This window comes from Stegostoma tigrinum, chromosome 28, assembly GCF_030684315.1.
Source record: "Stegostoma tigrinum isolate sSteTig4 chromosome 28, sSteTig4.hap1, whole genome shotgun sequence".
Taxonomy (NCBI): domain Eukaryota; kingdom Metazoa; phylum Chordata; class Chondrichthyes; order Orectolobiformes; family Stegostomatidae; genus Stegostoma; species Stegostoma tigrinum.
In genome coordinates, this window is record NC_081381.1 from 14,968,884 (window position 1) to 14,988,381 (window position 19,498).

The 19,498-nt window shown below is 43.4% G+C and overlaps 1 protein-coding gene across 4 annotated transcripts in view; it reads right to left on the reverse strand.

Moving 5' to 3' along the window:
- tmem201 (transmembrane protein 201) overlaps positions 1-19,498 on the reverse strand; it is a 180,677-nt gene that overhangs the window by 146,101 nt on the left and 15,078 nt on the right. For all 4 annotated transcript variants that reach the window (XM_059655594.1, XM_048561397.2, XM_048561398.2 and 1 more), the window contains exons 2-3: positions 11,293-11,413; positions 7,497-7,691 (exon numbers count right to left, since the gene is read on the reverse strand). In XM_059655594.1, coding sequence (XP_059511577.1) covers positions 7,497-7,691; positions 11,293-11,413 — 316 coding nt within the window. The remainder of the gene's footprint in view (positions 1-7,496; positions 7,692-11,292; positions 11,414-19,498) is intronic.

Consider the following 19,498-nt stretch of genomic DNA (forward strand, 5'->3'; position numbering starts at 1 on the left):
GATGCTGCTTGGCCTGCTGTGTTCATCCAGCTTCACACTTAGTTATCTTGGATTCTCCAGCATCTGCAGTTCCCGTTATCTCTGGTTTTGTTCCTGATTTACAACATCTGCAGTTCTTTTGGTTTTCAGTGTCTGTACTTGTTGCACTTGAGCATGCCTACCCTGTCTTCAATCTCCCTCTATGAAAATAAAGGCCAGTCATTCTATCTCTCATACTTTTCCAGGATCTTGATGCAAAGGAGCTGCAAAACTCCTTCCAGGCTTTTCAAACACATAAGCGGTAACATGCCATTTGCTATAGTCATCTCACGCCTCATTTTAGTCTTTAGTTTACAACCACTTGAGGCTGAGGCTTTTGCCCAAATTTCTCAAGAAAGATAATAATGTGTAAGTCGGTTCTTCTAAATTTAAGATCAAAACTCGTAAAACTCCACAACTAGTGATGAAGATTTGCCCTTGTCAAGGCAAAGGGCTACCTAATGTTAATGATACATTATTACGCTTTTAGGTGCTGCATAATTCAAAGCCTAAGATCACTTTTTCCCCCCTCATTTGTCCGAATTTAGTGAACACCCCCACCTCATGTGACTAAGGCTAGGAGGAGATTAATAAACAGCTTGGAACTTGAATCTTCTGCCTTAAACCAGAGCTAGGAGGACATCAGTTTTCCAAACTTCTACAAATTTAATGCAGATTTAACTCGCTAAAACAAAAATACCTACAGCAAAAAAGTTAGATGCAAGGTTTATCTCCTGATAGAAATTACTTCAAATCAATAGAAAAACAACTTCATTGTAAAGTGTGAAAGGGAGTGGCATGATGGCTCAGTGATTAGCACTGCAGCCTCACAGCACCAGGGACCTGGGTTCGATTCCAACTTCCAGTGACTGTCTGTGTGGAGTTTGCACATTCTCCCCGAGTCTGCGTGGGTGTCCTCCGGGTGCTTCGGTTTCCTCCCGCAGTCCAAATGTGCAGGCTAGGTGGATTGGCCTTGCTAAATTGCTCATAGTGTTCAGGGATGGGTCTGGGTGGGATGCTTCATGGGGTGGTGTGGACTTGTTGGGCCGAAGGGCCTGTTTCCACACTGTAGGGAATCTAATCTAAAAAAAATCATGACTTCGTTCACACTGTTCCAGCATTTCCTTTTGATTCCAACTCATCTATAGCAAAATACTGATCCAAATGTACTGGTGACAAGAAATTTCAATTTACACATGGGACATGCCCATTGTTGTTACTTAGTCATGAATTTGGAGCACAAGCGGACCAATCAGGCCTTCAAACATACACTGCCATTCAATAAGATCATGCTGATCCATTTATGTTCCAGATTTCACATTCCCGTCAATCCCTGATTACCTTAAAATATTCAACTACCTCTCTGCCTCAGAAGGCAGTACGTTCCAAAGTTGCACAACCCTCAAAAATTTCCCTCATCTCTGAGTGACTCCTCATTTTAAAAGTGTACCTTAATTCTGGACTCATCCACTAGTATATACTGTACATCCTTCCCACATTCAAAACCTTTTAAACTTCAATTAAAATCAAACCAACCATCCTGAAGTCCATGAAAACAAGCTGAGCTTATCCAATCTTTCCTTAAGATAATTCATTCATTTTTGGTGCAATGCTACAAAATCTCCTCTGAGCCACCTCGAATACACATACATTCCTTAAGGAAAATATATGGAGGTGCTGGACTATTATCCTCAGTTGTAAATATCTTCCACTATTGCATATGCTAAACCGGACAGACTCTGAACAGATTTAGCAACTCAAGACTGGGCATACACAATGTGTTGTGGCTCAGCGATTAGCACTTCTGCCTCACAGTGCCAGTGACCCGGGTTCGATTACAACCTCGGGTGGTTATCTGTTTTAGATTTGCACTTGGTCCCCATGTCTGTGTGGGTTTCCTCCAGGTGCTCCAGCTTCCACCCAGTCCAAAGATGTGCAGGTCACGTAAATTGTCTATGGTGTTCAGGGACATGTAGGCCGGATGGATTAGGCAGGGTAGATGTGAGGTTATGGGACAGAGTGGGCTGCTCTAAGGGTTGATGCAGACTCGATGGGCCAAATGGCCTTGGATCCACATTATAGGGATTCGACGACCAACACCAAAATTGTACTCCAACAAACATGCAATATTGTGGCCTGGCACATTCTCTACTCTACTGTTACCATCAAGCCAGGGAATGAACCTTTGGTTCAATGAAGGCTGCAGGAGCACATACCAACAGCAACACCAGGCAGAACCTAAAAAGTGAGGCATCAAATTCATGAACCTACAAAACTGGACTATGCGCTGGCCAAACAATGTAAGCAGCAAGTGATAGGCACAACAAAACAATTCCACAATCCCTGGATCAGATCTAAGCTCTGCAGTTCTGCTATGGTGACGAATAATGACTCATGGCCAAATGAACTGTCTGGTGGTGGTGGTGGCAGCTCCACAAATATCTTCATCCTCAATAATAGAAGAGCCCAGGACTTCTGAGCAAAATATAATCCTAAAACATATGCAATGGTCTTCAGCTAGAAATGCAGAGTGGATGATCCATTTTGGCTTTGTGTGGTCACCGACATCACAAGTGCTGCAAATTTGATTTTGGCCATGTGATATCATGCAATGGTTGGAGTCTTTGGACACCAGGGCTATGGGCCTTGGAAAAAACAAACAAGAGTACTGGCAAGAATACTGACGATGTGTGCTCCAGAAATTGCCATGCCTGTAACTCCACACTGCCATCTAACCATCTGCCCATTTTACGCAAAATTGGAAAACCCAACCTCATCAATTACTGACCCAGCAGTCAACTCTCAATCATCAGTAAAGTGATGGAATATGTCATCAGTGTTATCAAATAGCACTTCCTTAGCAATAACCTGCTCACTGACATGCAGTTTAAGCTTCATCAGGGCCACTCATCACTTCATCTCATTACAGTCTTGATTCAAACATCAACGAGAGTGACTGCCCTTGACATTTAAAGGCCAGCCTAAAACTAGAGTCAATAAGAATCAAGGGGGAAACTCTACACTGGTCAGAGTCATGCCTAACACAGGTATATAGTTGTAGTTGTTGGGGGCAGTTACCTCAGCTCCAGAACATCTCTGCCTAGGAGCTCCTAGGTTCAACCCATCTTAACCACTTCGCCAAAAGATCTTTTTTATATACAAGAAGTCAGAAGTGATGATGTTTAGTGATGTTTGCATAATATTGACTGCTGTTTGCATGACCTCAGATTCTGAAGCAGTCCATATCCAAATGCAGCAAAACCTGGACAAAAATCAAGGTTTTGACTAATGTGTGGCAATTAACGTTCACACTTCAGAAATGCCAAATAATCGCCATCTCCGAGAAGAGAGCATCTAACCATTCTTTTAATATTCAATAGCATTACCAATACAGAATCCCTCTATCAACATCCTGGGTATTACTGCTGACCCAAAATAATACTGGACTAGCCACATAAATGCACATTGGTTGTAAGAACAGGTTATAGAGAAGGAATCCTGCAAAAAAGAACTGGCTCTCTGACCTCACCCCATGCCGTCCCCAGCCCCAACCAAAAGGCAGCCTGTCAACCATCTACCTGACACAGGTCAGAAGTGTGATGGAATACTTCCTACTTGCCTGGGTGGGTGCAACTTAAAAACAACACCAGAAGCTTGACACTATCCAAGCAGCTCTGTTGTTCAGTACCACATCCACAAGAATTCATTCTGTTCATCACAGAAGCTCAGATGCAATGCAAAACTTCACTTAGACTCCTTAGGCAGCTTCCAAACCCACAAGAGCTGCCATCAAGGATGCAGCAAAAGTAAGTGGTGGCATTTCCATGTAAGTTCCTTTCCAAGCCACTTGCTATCTGAAATGCAAATATATCATTCCTTCAGCATCCAGATTTACAGGCATTACCAGGATGTTTGTAGAGGTGGGACCTCTACAAACAGAACAGTCTCCACTTGAACCAGAGGGGTACTAATATCCTGGGTGGATTTAAACTAGCTCAGCAGAGGGATGGGAAACCGAGGTGTAGTTCCAGTACACAGGAGGAAGACAGTAGGAAGGACATGGGCAGGATCTCACTGTCACAGGAGTGTGCTGGCAGGCGACAAGCTGGTTTGAAGTGTGTCTACTTTAATGCCAGGAGTATCCGGATTAAGGTAGGTGAGCTTGCAGCTTGGATAGGTACTTGGGACTTCAATGTTGTGGCCATTTTGGAGACATGGATAGAACAGTGTCAGGAATGGATGTTGCAGGTTCCAGGGTTTCGATCTTTCATAAAGATCAGGGAAGGTGGTCAAAGAGGGGGAGGTGTGGCTTTGTTAGTCAGGGACAGTATAACAGTGGCTGAAAGAATTTTTGCTGAGGACTCGTCTACTGAGGTGGTATGGGCCGAGGTCAGAAACAGGAGAGGTCACGCTGCTGGGAGTTTTTTTTAAAAATTGGCCTCCGCAGAGTTCCAGGGATGTGGAGGAGAGGACTGGCAAAACGATTCTGGGCAGGAGTGAAAGGAACAGGGTGATCATTATGGGAGACTTTAACTTCCCTAACATTGACTGGAATTGTTATATCTCGAGTATGTTGGATTGATCAGTTTTTGTCCAATTTGTGCAGGACAGTTTCCTGACACAGTATGTCGAAGGGCCGACAAGAGGGGAGGCCACACTGGATCTGGTACTTGGTAATGAACCAGGCCAGGTGTTTGATTTAGTGGTAGGTGAACACTTTGGAGAGAATGACCATAATTCGGTTACGTTTAGTTTCGCGATGGAAAGGGATAGGAACATGCCACAGGGAAACAGTTATAGATGGGGGTAGGGCAGTTATAATGCGATTAGGCAAGACTTAGGAGGCATAGAATGGAGTAGCAAAATGCAGGGGATGAGGACTGTCAAAATGTGGAGCTGGTTTAAAGGAACAGATATTGTGCGCCCTCGATAGGTATGTCCCTATCAGGCAGGGAGGAAGTGATATGGTAAGGGAACCGTGGTTTACTAAAGAAATTGTATCTCTTGTTAAGCGGAAGAGGGAAGCTTATGTGACGATGAGACGAGATGGTTCAGATGAGGAGAGTTACAGATTAGCGAGGAAGGATTTAAAGAGAGAGTTAAGAACAAGGAGGGGACATGAGCAGACATTAGCAGGTAGAATAAAGGGGAACCCTAAAGCTTTCTATAGGTACGTGAGGAATAAGAGGATGACTAGGTTAGGAATAGGGCCAGTCAAAGACAGAAGTGGGAAGTTGTGTGTGGACCCTGTGGAAATCGGAGCAGTGCCAAACGAATATTTCTCATCTGTTTTCACTTAGGAAAAGGAGAATATTGTAGAGGAGAAGACTGAGTTACGGGCTTCTAGAATTAAAAGGATTGAGGTTAGTAAGGAGGAGGTGTTATCAATTCTACAAGGTGTGAAGGTAGATAAATCCCCGGGCCAGATGGTATTTTTCCGAGGATTCTCTGGGAAGCTAGGGAGGAGATGGTGGAGCCTTTGGCCTTGATCATTGAGTGGTCATTGTCTACAGGTTTAGTACCAGAGGACTGGAGAATTGCAAATGTTGTGCCCTTATTCAAGAAGGGTAGAGATGACCCAGGTAAGTACAAACCTGTGAGCCTTACGTCTGTTGTAGGAAAATGTTTGGAAAGGATAAGAGATAAGATTTATAAGCATCTAGCAAACATCAATTTGATTGGAGATAGTCAGCATGGATTCGTCAAGGGGAGGTCATGTCTCACAAACCTCACTGAGTTTTTTTGAGAAGGTGACCAAGCATGTGGATGAGGGTAGGGCAGTTGATGTGGTGTACATGGACTTCAGTAAAGCCTTTGATAACGTTCCACATGGTAGGCTATTGGAGAAAATACAGGGGCATGGGATTGAGGGAGATTTAGCAGTTTGGAGTAGAAACTGGTTTTCTGTAAGAAGACAACGAGTAGTGGTTGAGGGAAAATATTTAGCCTGGAGTCCGGTTACTCGTGGTGTGTCTGAAGAATCTGTTTTAGGACCACTCCTGTTTGTCATTTTTATAAAGGACTTGGGCGCAGGCATAGGTGGATGGGTTAGTAAGTTTGCAGATGACACTAAAGTCGGTGGAGTGGTGGACAGTGTGGAAGAATGTTGCAGGTTGTGGGGAGATTTGGATAAACTGCAGAATTGGGCTGAGAGGTGGTAAATAAATGCGGATAAATGTGAGGTGATTCACTTTAGGAAGAATAATAGGAAGGGAGAATACAGGATCAATGGAAAGATTCTTGGTAGTGTAGATGTGCAGAGGGATCTTGGTGTCCATGTACATAGATCCCTGAAAGTTGCCACCCAGGTTGATAGTGCTGTTAAGAGGACTTACAGTGTGTTAGGTTTCATTGGTAGAAGTTCTAGAGCTGTGATGTCATGCTGCAACTATGCAAAACGCTAGTGTGGCCTCACTTGGAATATTGCGTGCAGTTCTGGTCGACCCATTACAGGAAGGATGTGGAAGCATTGGAAAAGGTGCAGAGGAGATTTAACAGGATGTTGCGTGATCTGGAGCGAAGGCCTTATGAAGAAAGGCTGAGGGGCTTGGGTCTGTTCTCATTGGAGAGAAGGCAGCTGAGAGGGGATTTAATAGAGGCATGCAAGATGATCAGAGGATTAGATAGGATGGACAGTGAGAGTCTTTTTCCGAGGATGATGACGTCGGCTTGTACGAGCGGGCATAGCTGCAAATCGAGGGGTGATAGATTTAAGACAGATGTCAGAGGCAGGTTCTTTATTCAGAGTGGTAAGGGCGTGAAATGCCCTGCCTGCCAATGTAGTTAACTCAGCCACATGAGGGGCATTTAAACAGTCCTTAGATAAGCAGATGGATGATGATGGGATAGTGTAGGGGGATGGGCTGAGATTAGTTCACAGGTCGTTGCAATATCAAGGGCCAAAGGGCCTGTTCTATGCTGTATTGTTCTACGTACTATGTATTGTCTATTGTTTCAGAGATAGTAGCAACTGTAGATGTCCATGTTTATCAGCCTTTAGAAGGTGATGATGAGCTTTTTGAGCACAACTGAGTCGCTTGACAGGTAATTACTTCAGGCAGCACATCAAGGTCACTTCAACCACATTTACTGAGTGTCTGAACTAAGAGGCCACACCTGGTAAGGGTGGTAGATTTCTTTCCCTAAAAACATTTGTGAACCAGGTGGATTTTTAACGATTGCCGAGTAGTTTCTTGTCCAACATCACTACAAAAGTATTTTCATTCCAAGTTTATTTAATAAGTTCATTTGAATTCCCAGTTGCAAACTCTCTCAAAGATCAACCAACTTAGGGCGCCAGGATTATTCATCCAATAACACCAGCACTATGGTACAGATGTATCCAAACGTAAACATAACCATGGTTACTGAGGTCAACTTAGCAGTCTAGAAGGAACAAATACTGCGAACTAGACATCGGCTCATAATGAGCCCAGGCCTGCATAAAGTTTAACGGTTGCTGGAAACTAAACTCCCACCTCATCCCGAGGCACAAAAGATGCCAACTGCTTGATCTTCAGGGGCTGGTTGCTGTTGCATTTCTTGCAGAACAGAATTTGCCCATTCGGCCACTGCTGAATTTTAGAAGCTTGAGAGGGTGTTGCCCAGCTGGTGACCATGTGATTCAGATGTTCCATGTACTGAGCAGGAATTGGCTTATTGTAGTCTCCATTCTGAAAGAAAACACAACGTGACTTTTAAAATCCATGGAAAAGACTGCGCACAAGTTTAAGAAACTGGTCAATTCTTCTCACAAAAGACAGCCTGAGCCTGCTCTTTACACTTTGTTTAAGATCAATTGGTATATTTCTCCTTTCAAAAATACACAAATCACATTTGCAAATAACAGTTACTTAACAACTGAAAGAAACAGAGGCAGGGATCTTGCTGTGACTGGCAAGGTCAGTGTATTCAAGACAGAGATAGATAGGTCTTAGCGAGTTTTGAGAAGATTTACAGCTCAGGTTGAGGTTCTGGATGTGAGTTTGCTCGCTGAGCTGGAAGGTTAGTTTTCAGACGTTTTGTCACCATTCTAGGTAACATCATCAGTGAGCCTCCGGTGAAGCGCTGGTGTTATGTCCCGCTTTCTAATTATCTGGTTAGGTTTCCTTGGGTTGGTGATGTCATTTCCTGTTCTTTTTCTCAGGGGATGGTAGAATGGCTCCAAATCAATGTGTTTGTTGATGACAAAGGTGTCATCCACGTAGCGGATCCAAAGTTTGGGTTGGATGATTGGCAGAGCTGTTTGTTCGAGTCTCTGCATTACTGCCTCTGCTAAGAACCCTGATATCGGAGATCCCATGGGTGTGCCGTTGGTTTGTCTGTAGGTTTTGTTATTGAAAGTGAAGTGGGTGGTGAGGCATAGGTCCACTAGCTTGATGATGCCGTCCTTGCTGATGAGGCTGGTGGTGTCCTTTCTTGTGTATTCAGTGTGTTTTCTTCCTTTTTCCTGCTTAGTGTTGGTGCGACTGTCTGTCTGATGGTTTGCTGGGTTTCTTCTGAGAGTTTGTTGTCTTTCAGTGTTGCTTCTAACGCTGCTAAGAAATCTTTCTTGTCCGCATCCTGGAAGTTGTAATTTAATCCTCTTACTAAGACGGCTTTTTCAGTGTCTGTTAATGGTCGGTCAGATAAGTTTTTTTTTTAATCCATGCTTCTGTGCTGTCTGTGTTGTTATTTTGTGTGAGTCTGTCTAGTTTATTCTGCAGGTCTAGTTTTTTCATTTTCTGTGTTTGCCGCGGCCTGATGTCTGTGGCTCGTTGTACTGTGTCTGTCCATTCATGGTCTGTCGCGTTAGTGAGTAAACTTTTTTGGCGCGAAATTTCCTGGTTGTATTTGCGGAGTCTGTTGTGGGCGTCATTGATCATTTCTCTAAGCATTCTGCGGCCGTTTTGCTCAGCTATTCTTTTGGCTAGCGGGTGTTAAGGGGAGGTTTGTATTTGAGACATTTAGGTAGTACCTGTTTCCTTAGGCATTCATGCAGGAAGTACAGCTGTTCGCGGGTGGCACTCTGTCGGATGGCATTGGTTTCCCATCTTTGGGCCAGTTTTAGCGTATTGCACCCATAGGTGCTAGCGAGTTTTGAGAAGATTTGTAGCTCAGGTTGAGGTTCTGGATGTGAGTTTGCTCGCTGAGCTGGAAGGTTAGTTTTCAGACGTTTCGTCACCATTCTAGGTAACATCATCATCATGGAGAATTAAACAAGAGAGACTTCCAAAAAATGAAACCAGATGGATCCAACACACCACGCTTCTACAGACTACCAAAAATTCACAAATCAGAAGCCCCCCTCAGGCCCATAGTGTCGCTACCTGGAACACCAACCTACAGATTAGCCAAGGAACTACACCAAAGACTAAAACACCTAGTAGAAGACTCCCACCACTCCATTCGCCCCACCCAAGAATTCCTGAACACCAAAGACACCAAGATAGAAGAGGATGAGATAATGGTCTCCTTTGACGTAACAGCCCTGTTCACATCCATCAACATCAACCTGGCCAAAGAAACACTGATGACACTATTAGAAGAACAGAAGACACATACACCAGACACCACCAACCTCATCAGCAAGGACAACATCATCAAGCTAGTGGACCTATGCCTCACCACCCACTTCACTTTCAATAACAAAACCTACAGACAAACCAACGGTACACCCATGGGATCTCCGATATCAGGGTTCTTAGCAGAGGCAGTAATGCAGAGACTCGAACAAACAGCTCTGCCAATCATCCAACCCAAACTTTGGGTCCGCTACGTGGATGACACCTTTGTCATCACTAAACAAAACAAATTAGAGGAAACCTTCAAGACCATCAATAATACCCTTTACTGGCATAATATTCACAAAAGAGGAGGAAAACAACAGCAAACTGCCATTCCTATAAGTCACAGTAGAGCGAACAGCCAATGGGGAACTTCAAACCAGCGTCTACAGGAAAACAACACATACGGACCAAATACTGAACTACAGGAGCAACCATCCCAACACCCACAAACGAAGCTGCATTAGAACATTATTCCAATGAGCCACCACACACTGCAGCACAGAGGAACTATGCAGAGCAGAGGAAAATCACCTATACAGCATATTCAAAAAGAATGGGTACCCAATAAACACAGTCCGCCGATTTCTCAGCCACAAACCCAAACAAACAGACAAAACAGGCCCAGAAACCATAACCACGCTCCCCTACATCAAAAGCATTTCCGAAATGACTGCCAGACTACTCGGACCCCTTGGCATCAGGGTAGCCCACAAACCCACCAACACACTAAAACAGCAGCTAATGAACTTAAAAGACCCTATACAGACAACAAGCAAAACGAACGTCATCTACAAAATACCTAGCAAGAACTGTGACAAACACTACATTGGACAAACTGGCAGGAAGCTAGCCACCAGGATACATGAAAATCAACTAGCCACAAAATGACATGACCCACTATCACTTGTATCCTTACATACAGATGAGGAAGGACACCACTTTGATTGGGACAACACATCCATCCTAGAACAAGCCAAACAGAGACATGCACGAGAATTCCTAGAAGCATGGCATTCCAACCGGAACTCCATCAACAAACACATTGATTTGGAGCCAATCTACCATCCCCTGAGAAAAAGAACAGGAAATGACATCACCAACCCAAGGAAACCTAAACAAATAAATAGAAAGCGGGACATAACACCAGCACTTCACTGGAGGCTCACTGATGATGTTACCTAGAATGGGGACGAAACGTCTGAAAACTAACCTTCCAGCTCAGCGAGCAAACTCACATCCAGATAGGTCTCGATTAGCAAGGGGATCAAGCGTTATAGGAAGGAAGGAAGGAGAATGGGGTTGACAAACACGTCAGCCATGGTCAAACACTGGAGCAGACTCAATGGGGCTATTGGCCTCATTCTACTCCACTGTCTTATGGTCTTACAGCCAAAAAAAAAAGGATGGGGATTAATGAGCTCTTAATGGTTTAAGCAAACTTTTTAAATCTCATTTATGGGCTTCCAAACAGAAAGTTCAGTCTTTTCCTCAAAATAAAAAGCAAATTGGTCTCAATGTTAAAATTGTAGCAAAAGTTTTAGGAATTCAACTTGCTTTTCATACAGCAAAGTATTCCCACTCTTTTGCCAATTTACTCACTGATATTGGAAGATCTGTCACACAGAAAAACAGATAGCACTACACAAGAAAGGGTTAAAAGGAAACCTTGCTTTGCCATCACATGCATCGAGAGAAGTGCAACTTGAAGAGCTGTAAATCCCCATACCTCTTGAAAGCCATTGTACTGCTCACAGTTTGGACAATCCCAGCAGTTTCTGTTCCCATAAGGTACGGTTGTATCCTGGCTGCAGAACCAGCAATTCACCTTCACATGAGTCGGCTTCTTCCTGCAGAAAGAAAAGTCATAAACGTGACTGTTGAAAAAAATTGATTACTGAATAGCTACAATCAGAAAAGGTACACTGTGAAATGTGAAACTGTTCTTCCAGAAGTTAGCTGCTAACGTCAAATAATAAAAGCATTCATAAAAGACAGACAAATCTAACTGGACTTTATTTAAATTTATGTTCCATCACACAAATTATAACTGAAAAGGTGGTCATTCAAGTAAGCAAACAAACAAATATAAACACAACCATTTTCAAAATGTTATACCCTTTTCTGGTAACTTAAGCTATTTTGTGAATCTTTTTGTGCACCTTTCATATCCTTGTTTCTCATTTAACATTTAGCATCAATAGTAAAAAACTCCTTGCATAATGGGTGAATTTTGACACAGCACTGACAGGTTTCCACAAGGAAAAGTTGACAAAGGGGGTGGGGGTAGAGGAGAGAGAGAAAGAAAATGCCCAGCTGCATACCATCATCCCAAAAATTCCTGTCATTCACACGTAGATCACAGCTCTCGGAGAGTGTGATGGAGGCACTAATTTGTGTTATGTAATTAGTCACTATATTTTGCTGGAGAAGTAAATCTGTTTTGATCAGGAGATTCCACAAGAGCCTCACTCGTAAATGAGATTAGATTAGATTAGATTCCCTACAGTGTAGAACAGGCCCTTTGGCCCAACAAGTCCGCACTGCCCCATGAAGCATCCCATCCAGACCCATCCCCCTATAACCCACACACCCCTCAACACTATGGGCAATTTAGCATGGCCAATCCACCTAGCCTGCACATCTTTAGACTGTGGGAGGAAACTGGAGCACCTGGAGGAAATCCATGCAGACACAGGGAGAATGTGCAAACTCCACACAGACAGTCGCCCGAGGTGGGAATCAAACCCAGGTCCCTGGTGCTGTGAGGCTGCAGTGCTAACCACTGAGCCACCGTGCCGCCCGGTGCTTAGACATTCAACTTAAACAAACTTTCTTTGCTGTAAAATAGACTCAACCTATTAAAATCTCATTTCAGCTTTAACTCTGACTCAAAGCAGTATTTGTATTCATTCCAAATATTTAAATGAAATTAAGGAAGTCTATAAGGAGACCTCATTCTACACTGGATAGCTCAAAAAGATAATGTTTTATTATCATGCCTATCATAATCGCAGCAACCCAAAAGATTGAAAATGAAATCACTCAAAACCTATTACAATACCCAACATTCATGAAATCATATATGGGTTTGCTGATACACAAGAACCCAATAAACCCTATGGACATCAAAAGAAACAATTTTAAAAATAAGCACACTTGAATTTCTGAACTACTGCCAAGAAAGAACAATTTTTGACAGCCCTCATTCATGATTGTAGGATCAAAAACGTATGTTTAAAGTTTGAGAAGATGTGTGTCTCGGGTTGTAGACTTGCTCGTCGCGCTAGTGGATTTGGTTGCAAACGATTCCTCACCCTGCTCGGTAACATCATCAGTGCACCTCTGGTGAAGTGTCGGTGTTCTGACCCGCTGGTTATTTACATGCTTCAGTTTGCTGGGGTAGTTGGTATTACTTCCGTTGTTGTTTCTCAATGGTTTGTACATAGGATCCAGTTCAATATGTTTGTTGATGGAGTCGCGGTTGGAATACCAGGCCTCCGGGAATTCCTTGGCGTGTCTCTGTTTGGCTTGTGCGATTATGGACTTAGTGTCCCTCGTTGTCTACGTGTAGTGAGACAAGTGAGAACCAGTCCAGTCTCTTGGTGGCTAGTTGGTGTTTGTGTATCCGTGTTGTCAGTTTTCTTCTGGTTTGGCCTATGTAGTGTTTCTCACAGTCCTTGCATGGTATTTTGTGCATTACACCTGTTTTGGTGGTTTTGGGTATGGGTCCTTTACATTCGTCAGTGGCTGTCACAGGGTGGTTACTGGTTTGTGGGCTATTCTGATACCTAGGGGTCTGAGTAGTCTTGCGGTCATCTCTGAAATGTCCTTGACGTATGGTTAGGTGATTAGTGAATCTGGTCGGGTTGAGGTAATGTCGAATCGTATTTTTTGGGTATCCATTCCTTTCGAAGACTCCGTATAGATGCTCCTATTCTGCTTCGACAAAGGGGGTCACAAATTCGACGGGGACAACGCTTCCATGACCGCACAAGCCAAACAGAGACATACCAGGGAATTCCTGGAGGCCTGATATTCCAAATGGAACTCCATCAACAAAGACTTTGAATTAGACCCTGTGTACAAAACACTGAACAACACAACAGGAAGTAATACCAACCACTCCAGCAAACTGAGGCATATAAATAACAAGCGGGACAGAACAATGACCATTCACCGGAAGTGCAGGGTGACGAAATGTTTGCAACCAACGACACTGGCTCAGCGAGTATGACGACAACCTCAAAAAGATCTCTGCACGTGGAAAAAGATCCACGTAAGTGCAATTAATAGTGCTTCTTATGACAACAGATTGGCACCAGTGCCAGAGAAGTGCTGCTGCCTAGAGAACACCTTCAGTGCCCGTGCTGCAGCTGTTGTACACTTACAACAGACAATGAGACAGAAGGCAAGAAACAGAACTGAAGCTAATTCAATAATGTGAATAATGAAATAATTCCAAATTGCACACAACAGACTACAGGCCTTCTAACGGGCAAAAACAAAATCAAGGCAAGTGGTGCGACCACAGGCAAAATAATAGTTCATGGGGTTTGACTAAAATAAAGATTCTGGGGATCATACTAAAAGAAACCAAGTTGACTGAATGCTTCTGATCTGTTCACAACACCAGCTTGCCCACAGCTATTAAAAGGAAGGAGAATTTTATACAGATTACTAGATAATCAGTTCACAAACATTTGGTTTCACACATTACTAATCTCCTGCAAGCAAATCCTGCATTCCAATCCAGACTGAATCAATTTCCACAGAAATCTATAATTTTCGAATATTAGAAAGCACCATAATTATTTACCAATTTACTCAGTGCAACATTAGAGGGCATTCACTACTTGCTTGCACTACTCAATCTATTTGTAGCTTTTTTTTGAAATTGGATGGTACAACTGATTTCTAGGAGAGATTGTTAAGTTTTTTGAAGGAAAGTAAATAGAATAGGGCAAACATGCAAATGTCAAGGAGTGACAACACTCCGCAAAAGAAATCTCATCCTCATTAGATGCGTCAAGTTTGTGATGAATTAATTCTTGCAAGATCACAGGGCAGGATGATACACCAGTATAGTCTCAGAGAAGCATCAAAATCAAGTGTTATTTAAGCAGTGCGTCTGGATAAGCACTGTTTATAGTATGGCAATTAGAACTATGCACAGTACTCCAACTATGGTCTAACTAAGGCTTGATACTAGTTTCTCATTACTGCTCAATTCTAAAGTCCTACACATTTTTCACAACAATTACCAAAAAGCAATTAGAACGTTTTTGCACGTACAGATATATGGATGAGGTTCCCCGTTTATAAGATAACGCAGATTGAAAATGGTTATTTGCTTCCCCCCCATCATTAAAAAGGTTTTTATTCACAAGAATGCTACAAAACAAAATGCAACACCGTATCCAATTTAGTGGGTGGAATTACTGACACCAAAACAATGTCACATTTATCAGGCAATAATATTGGACAGTGGGGATTGCAAGCAGTTGGTCAGCACTCACCCACACAGCGGAGTCTGTGGTCGCCAGCCATAGAATTTAACAAAAGGCTACTATGTGCAATGACAACTGCGATCAGAAATACATCCCGCTTCAAGCAGGGTGGGCAGAAAGAGAAGGAAAAGTAAAAAGTATTAACACAGCAGTTGCACAGCTGAATGAGCCAAAACACATTGGCTTTTTGATCCAGAAGGGGACAGCAGTCATAAAAGGGGAGGCAACAGTCTAGCAGTATTATCAGTGAACTTGAGTCTGAACCCCAATGCGGCAGATGACGGCATTTTAATTCAATATTAATCTGGAGATAAGAGTTCAATGATGAAAATGAATCCATTGTCAATGTCATAAAAACCCATCTGGTTCACTAACGTTCTGTAGGGAAGGAAACTGCCATCCTTACCTGGTCTGGCCGACGTGACTCCAGACCCACAGCAACATGGTTGATAATTAACTGCTCCCTTGGCAATTAGTGATTGGCAAAATAAATGCTGGCCAAGCCTGCAATGCCCTCATCCCATGAATGCATTTTAAAAAGTGCAAGACAGAAGTCAAAATTCAGCTGCAGTACCATGTTTCTGCAGTACATGAAATAACTTTACTTACTCCAATGTGGTACTTAGAAAACATTGCCATTGTCCTACTGGAATATATGGTTGTTGACTTATTAGACGGAGGTGAATGGTGGTGAGATTAGCTAGAGGGTCGCTACACCTCAGGTGAGGGGAGAGGTTGAGAAAGAGTCACCCAAGATAACCTCAGCTGGTGCAGGAACTGAATCCATTTGCTGGCATCGTTCTGTATTGTAAACCAGCCACCCAGCCAAATAAGCACTAAACCAGTCCTTCTAAGTGTGATGTATTTCTTCAATAATTCAACTACTGCAACCTCCAGTTTGTTAGATCATGTATAGGTAGAATAGAAATTTGTACTTTCACACAAAAAATGCAGTGAAAAGTTTTATAAGTCACCCCCACCACAGTGCCTACGTTAATGATAGAAGTCATACATAATAAAATATTTGCTGCTGCGGTGAAAAGAAAAATGATTCCAATTAATTGCAGTGTGAAAATTCTGTTAACGTTCTCTCCTCCCTGGTTCTGAATATCAGCAGATTTGTACTGCGCAGATGGTCATCATTCGTAAGAGTATAGCTGGTGTGGCCCTATCACTCTGTAGTGTGGTAGTATCATGCCTGGTGAAGTTGCGAAAGCGTTCTCGTTCAAAACCAAGCAGAAGCCAGATTTGAGATAGAGATCAGAGATAATGGGAACTGCAGATGCTGGAGAATTCCAAGATAATAAAATGTGAGGCTGGATGAACACAGCAGGCCAAGCAGCATCTCAGGAGCACAAAAGCTGACGTTTCGGGCCTAGACCCTTCATCAGAAAGGGGGATGGGGAGAGGGAACTGGAATAAATAGGGAGAGAGGGGGAGGCGGACCGAAGATGGAGAGTAAAGAAGATAGGTGGAGAGAGTGTAGGTGGGGAGGTAGGGAGGGGATAGGTCAGTCCAGGGAAGACGGACAGGTCAAGGAGGTGGGATGAGGTTAGTAGGTAGCTGGGGGTGCGGCTTGGGGTGGGAGGAAGGGATGGGTGAGAGGAAGAACCAGTTAGGGAGGCAGAGACAGGTTGGACTGGTTTTGGGATGCAGTGGGCGGGGGGGGGGAAGAGCTGGGCTGGTTGTGTGGTGCAGTGGGGGGGAGGGGACGAACTGGGCTGGTTTAGGGATGCAGTAGGGGAAGGGGAGATTTTGAAACTGGTGAAGTCCACATTGATACCATTAGGCTGCAGGGTTCCCAGGCGGAATATGAGTTGCTGTTCCTGCAACCTTCGGGTGGCATCATTGTGGCACTGCAGGAGGCCCATGATGGACATGTCATCAAGAGAATGGGAGGGGGAGTGGAAATGGTTTGCGACTGGGAGGTGCAGTTGTTTGTTGCGAGCTGAGCGGAGGTGTTCTGCAAAGCGGTCCCCAAGCCTCCGCTTGGTTTCCCCAATGTAGAGGAAGCCGCACCGGGTACAGTGGATGCAGTATACCACATTGGCAGATGTGCAGGTGAACCTCTGCTTAATGTGGAATGTCATCTTGGGGCCTGGGATGGGGGTGAGGGAGGAGGTGTGGGGACAGGTGTAGCATTTCCTGCGGTTGCAGGGAAAGGTGCCGGGTGTGGTGGGGTTGGAGGGCAGTGTGGAGCGAACAAGGGAGTCACGGAGAGAGTGGTCTCTCCGGAAAGCTGACAGGGGAGGGGATGGAAAAATGTCTTGGGTGGTGGGGTCGGATTGTAAATGGCGGAAGTGTCGGAGAATAATGCGTTGTATCCGGAGGTTGGTAGGGTGGTGTGTGAGAACGAGGGGGATCCTCTTGGGGCGGTTGTGGCGGGGGCGGGGTGTGAGCCAGATTTGTTGGTGTCATGGTGTACAACAGACTCGACTTCCCCTCTCAAATGCATCTCAAAACAGGTGTCTGAAAGGCCTAATTCAGTTGCTGTCTGCCATGTCTCCAAATGCATGAATCAAAACCAGACGGCCTCAATATTGATTGTGTCCACAGTTATAAGCACACAAATACAACACATTTGGGCTTGCACTAAATAGCTGGTCCCTGTTTTTCACCGATTCTTTGCTGAAGTAACTGTAAAGGGTACCCTCTAGAACATGGATACATGTGGCTACTATTCAATGCAGGTCTTAACAACAGTAGTGAGCTGTTCGAACATAGGGCTATAATTGGGGAAAGTGGCAAAACAGGCTAGAGAACAAACTCGCATCCTCAAACACATGCAAATTTCCATCATTGGTCAGAGGAAAGGTACAATGTAAAGGGAACTATTATTAATTTCTAACATAAATCTTAGGCCAACAGCATCTATTGCAGTATCATGCAGTTGATACGGATCTCCTTCCACCAACCACGGCTCAGATGTCGCTCTACCCTGCCACAGTCACTTTGGAAAACGTAACAGGGAAGGTTGTGGGGCCAGTTCCTTTCTTCTCAGTCAAGAATGGACCAGATAAACACTTAAAAATTGAACACTGTTGCTCATTTACTTCAGAACATAAACCAGTCAATCGACCCAAAACGTTAGCCTTCCGGCTCCTCTGACACTGCTTGGCCTGCTGTGTTCATCCAGCTCTGCACCTCGTTATCTCAGATTCTCCAGCATCGGCAGTTCTTACGATCTCCCCCAAAACTAAAAAAAGTATTGGTTTGGACCCACATCAGCTTTCAAAAGTAAAGGAAATTATCACCTTTTTCCTTATCTGCACAAGTGAAATTCTTTTAAAAGAAAGCTACAAGGTAAATTAAACTCTTACAAAAACCTACCTATGAAACAGCAGCAAAAGGCAAAACAGCAAGGATACAATTTAAAAACTATATATCCAATAACACTTTAATTTCAATTTGAAAAAAAGTGATAGCTTCTGTTATAAAGAAAAGCACAAGGGATAAGTGATGCCTGCAATTCACCAGACACCTCTGTGCTGATGATCTCCTGGGGCAGAGGTGTAAATTGATCCAGCTTTTTATTAACTGTAAAGTCCAACTGTGCATCCTACGCAGATGCTACTAAATTCTATCCCTTTTTAGCATGAATGTTGGCTGGTTATACTGCTTGCATCCTTACTTTGGGATAATGAATATACTCAAGAGGTTAAATCAAAACAAAATTTAACACTGGACATGATGGGCATCCTCCCCACTGTACTGAACACTTACACTCCCTTACTCCCACCTCCAGCACCATAAAAACTGCATTTTGAGGATTGAATGTCTGCCTAAATTTGACCTCTGTCAACAGTCCTTCTTGACATAATCATTATAAGTGTACCTTGATTAAATTTTCATGCAATTTCAATGCTTCATTTGACCCTATATTTTAATGTTCTCACACACAAGACCACACGTGATAAATCACCAACTTGGCCTAGTGGTATAACATGCCACTCAGAATTATTAACTACACCAGGAACTTGAGTGCAGAATCCAGGCTGGCATGACTGTGCTGTAATGCAAGAGGTCTTGAAGCCTTAGTCTTGTCTGTATATTAAAAAATATAATTAAAATTCAAGGAGGGGCAAGGGAATCCTTCCACTGTGTTCTGACCAACTGTTCTCTCTCAAAACAATACTTCCAAATAAATTGGTTAATCACTTAACCAGCTGTTGTTTGTAGGACCTGGTTGTTCTTAAATTGGTTCTAAATTCTACTGTTTCAAATGGCAGGGAAATTGCATTCAGCTTTATAGGCTTCAATGTTCACATAATCGCAAAGAACTTCCAATAATATAGGATCTTTCATGCAGTAAAATGCCTCCCAAGGACTTAATAGAAATATTATGAACCAGAATTTGACACTAAGCTACATAAAGCAATTTCAGACAGGTGATGAAGAGTTTAGTCGAATAGGCAGGTTTTAAAG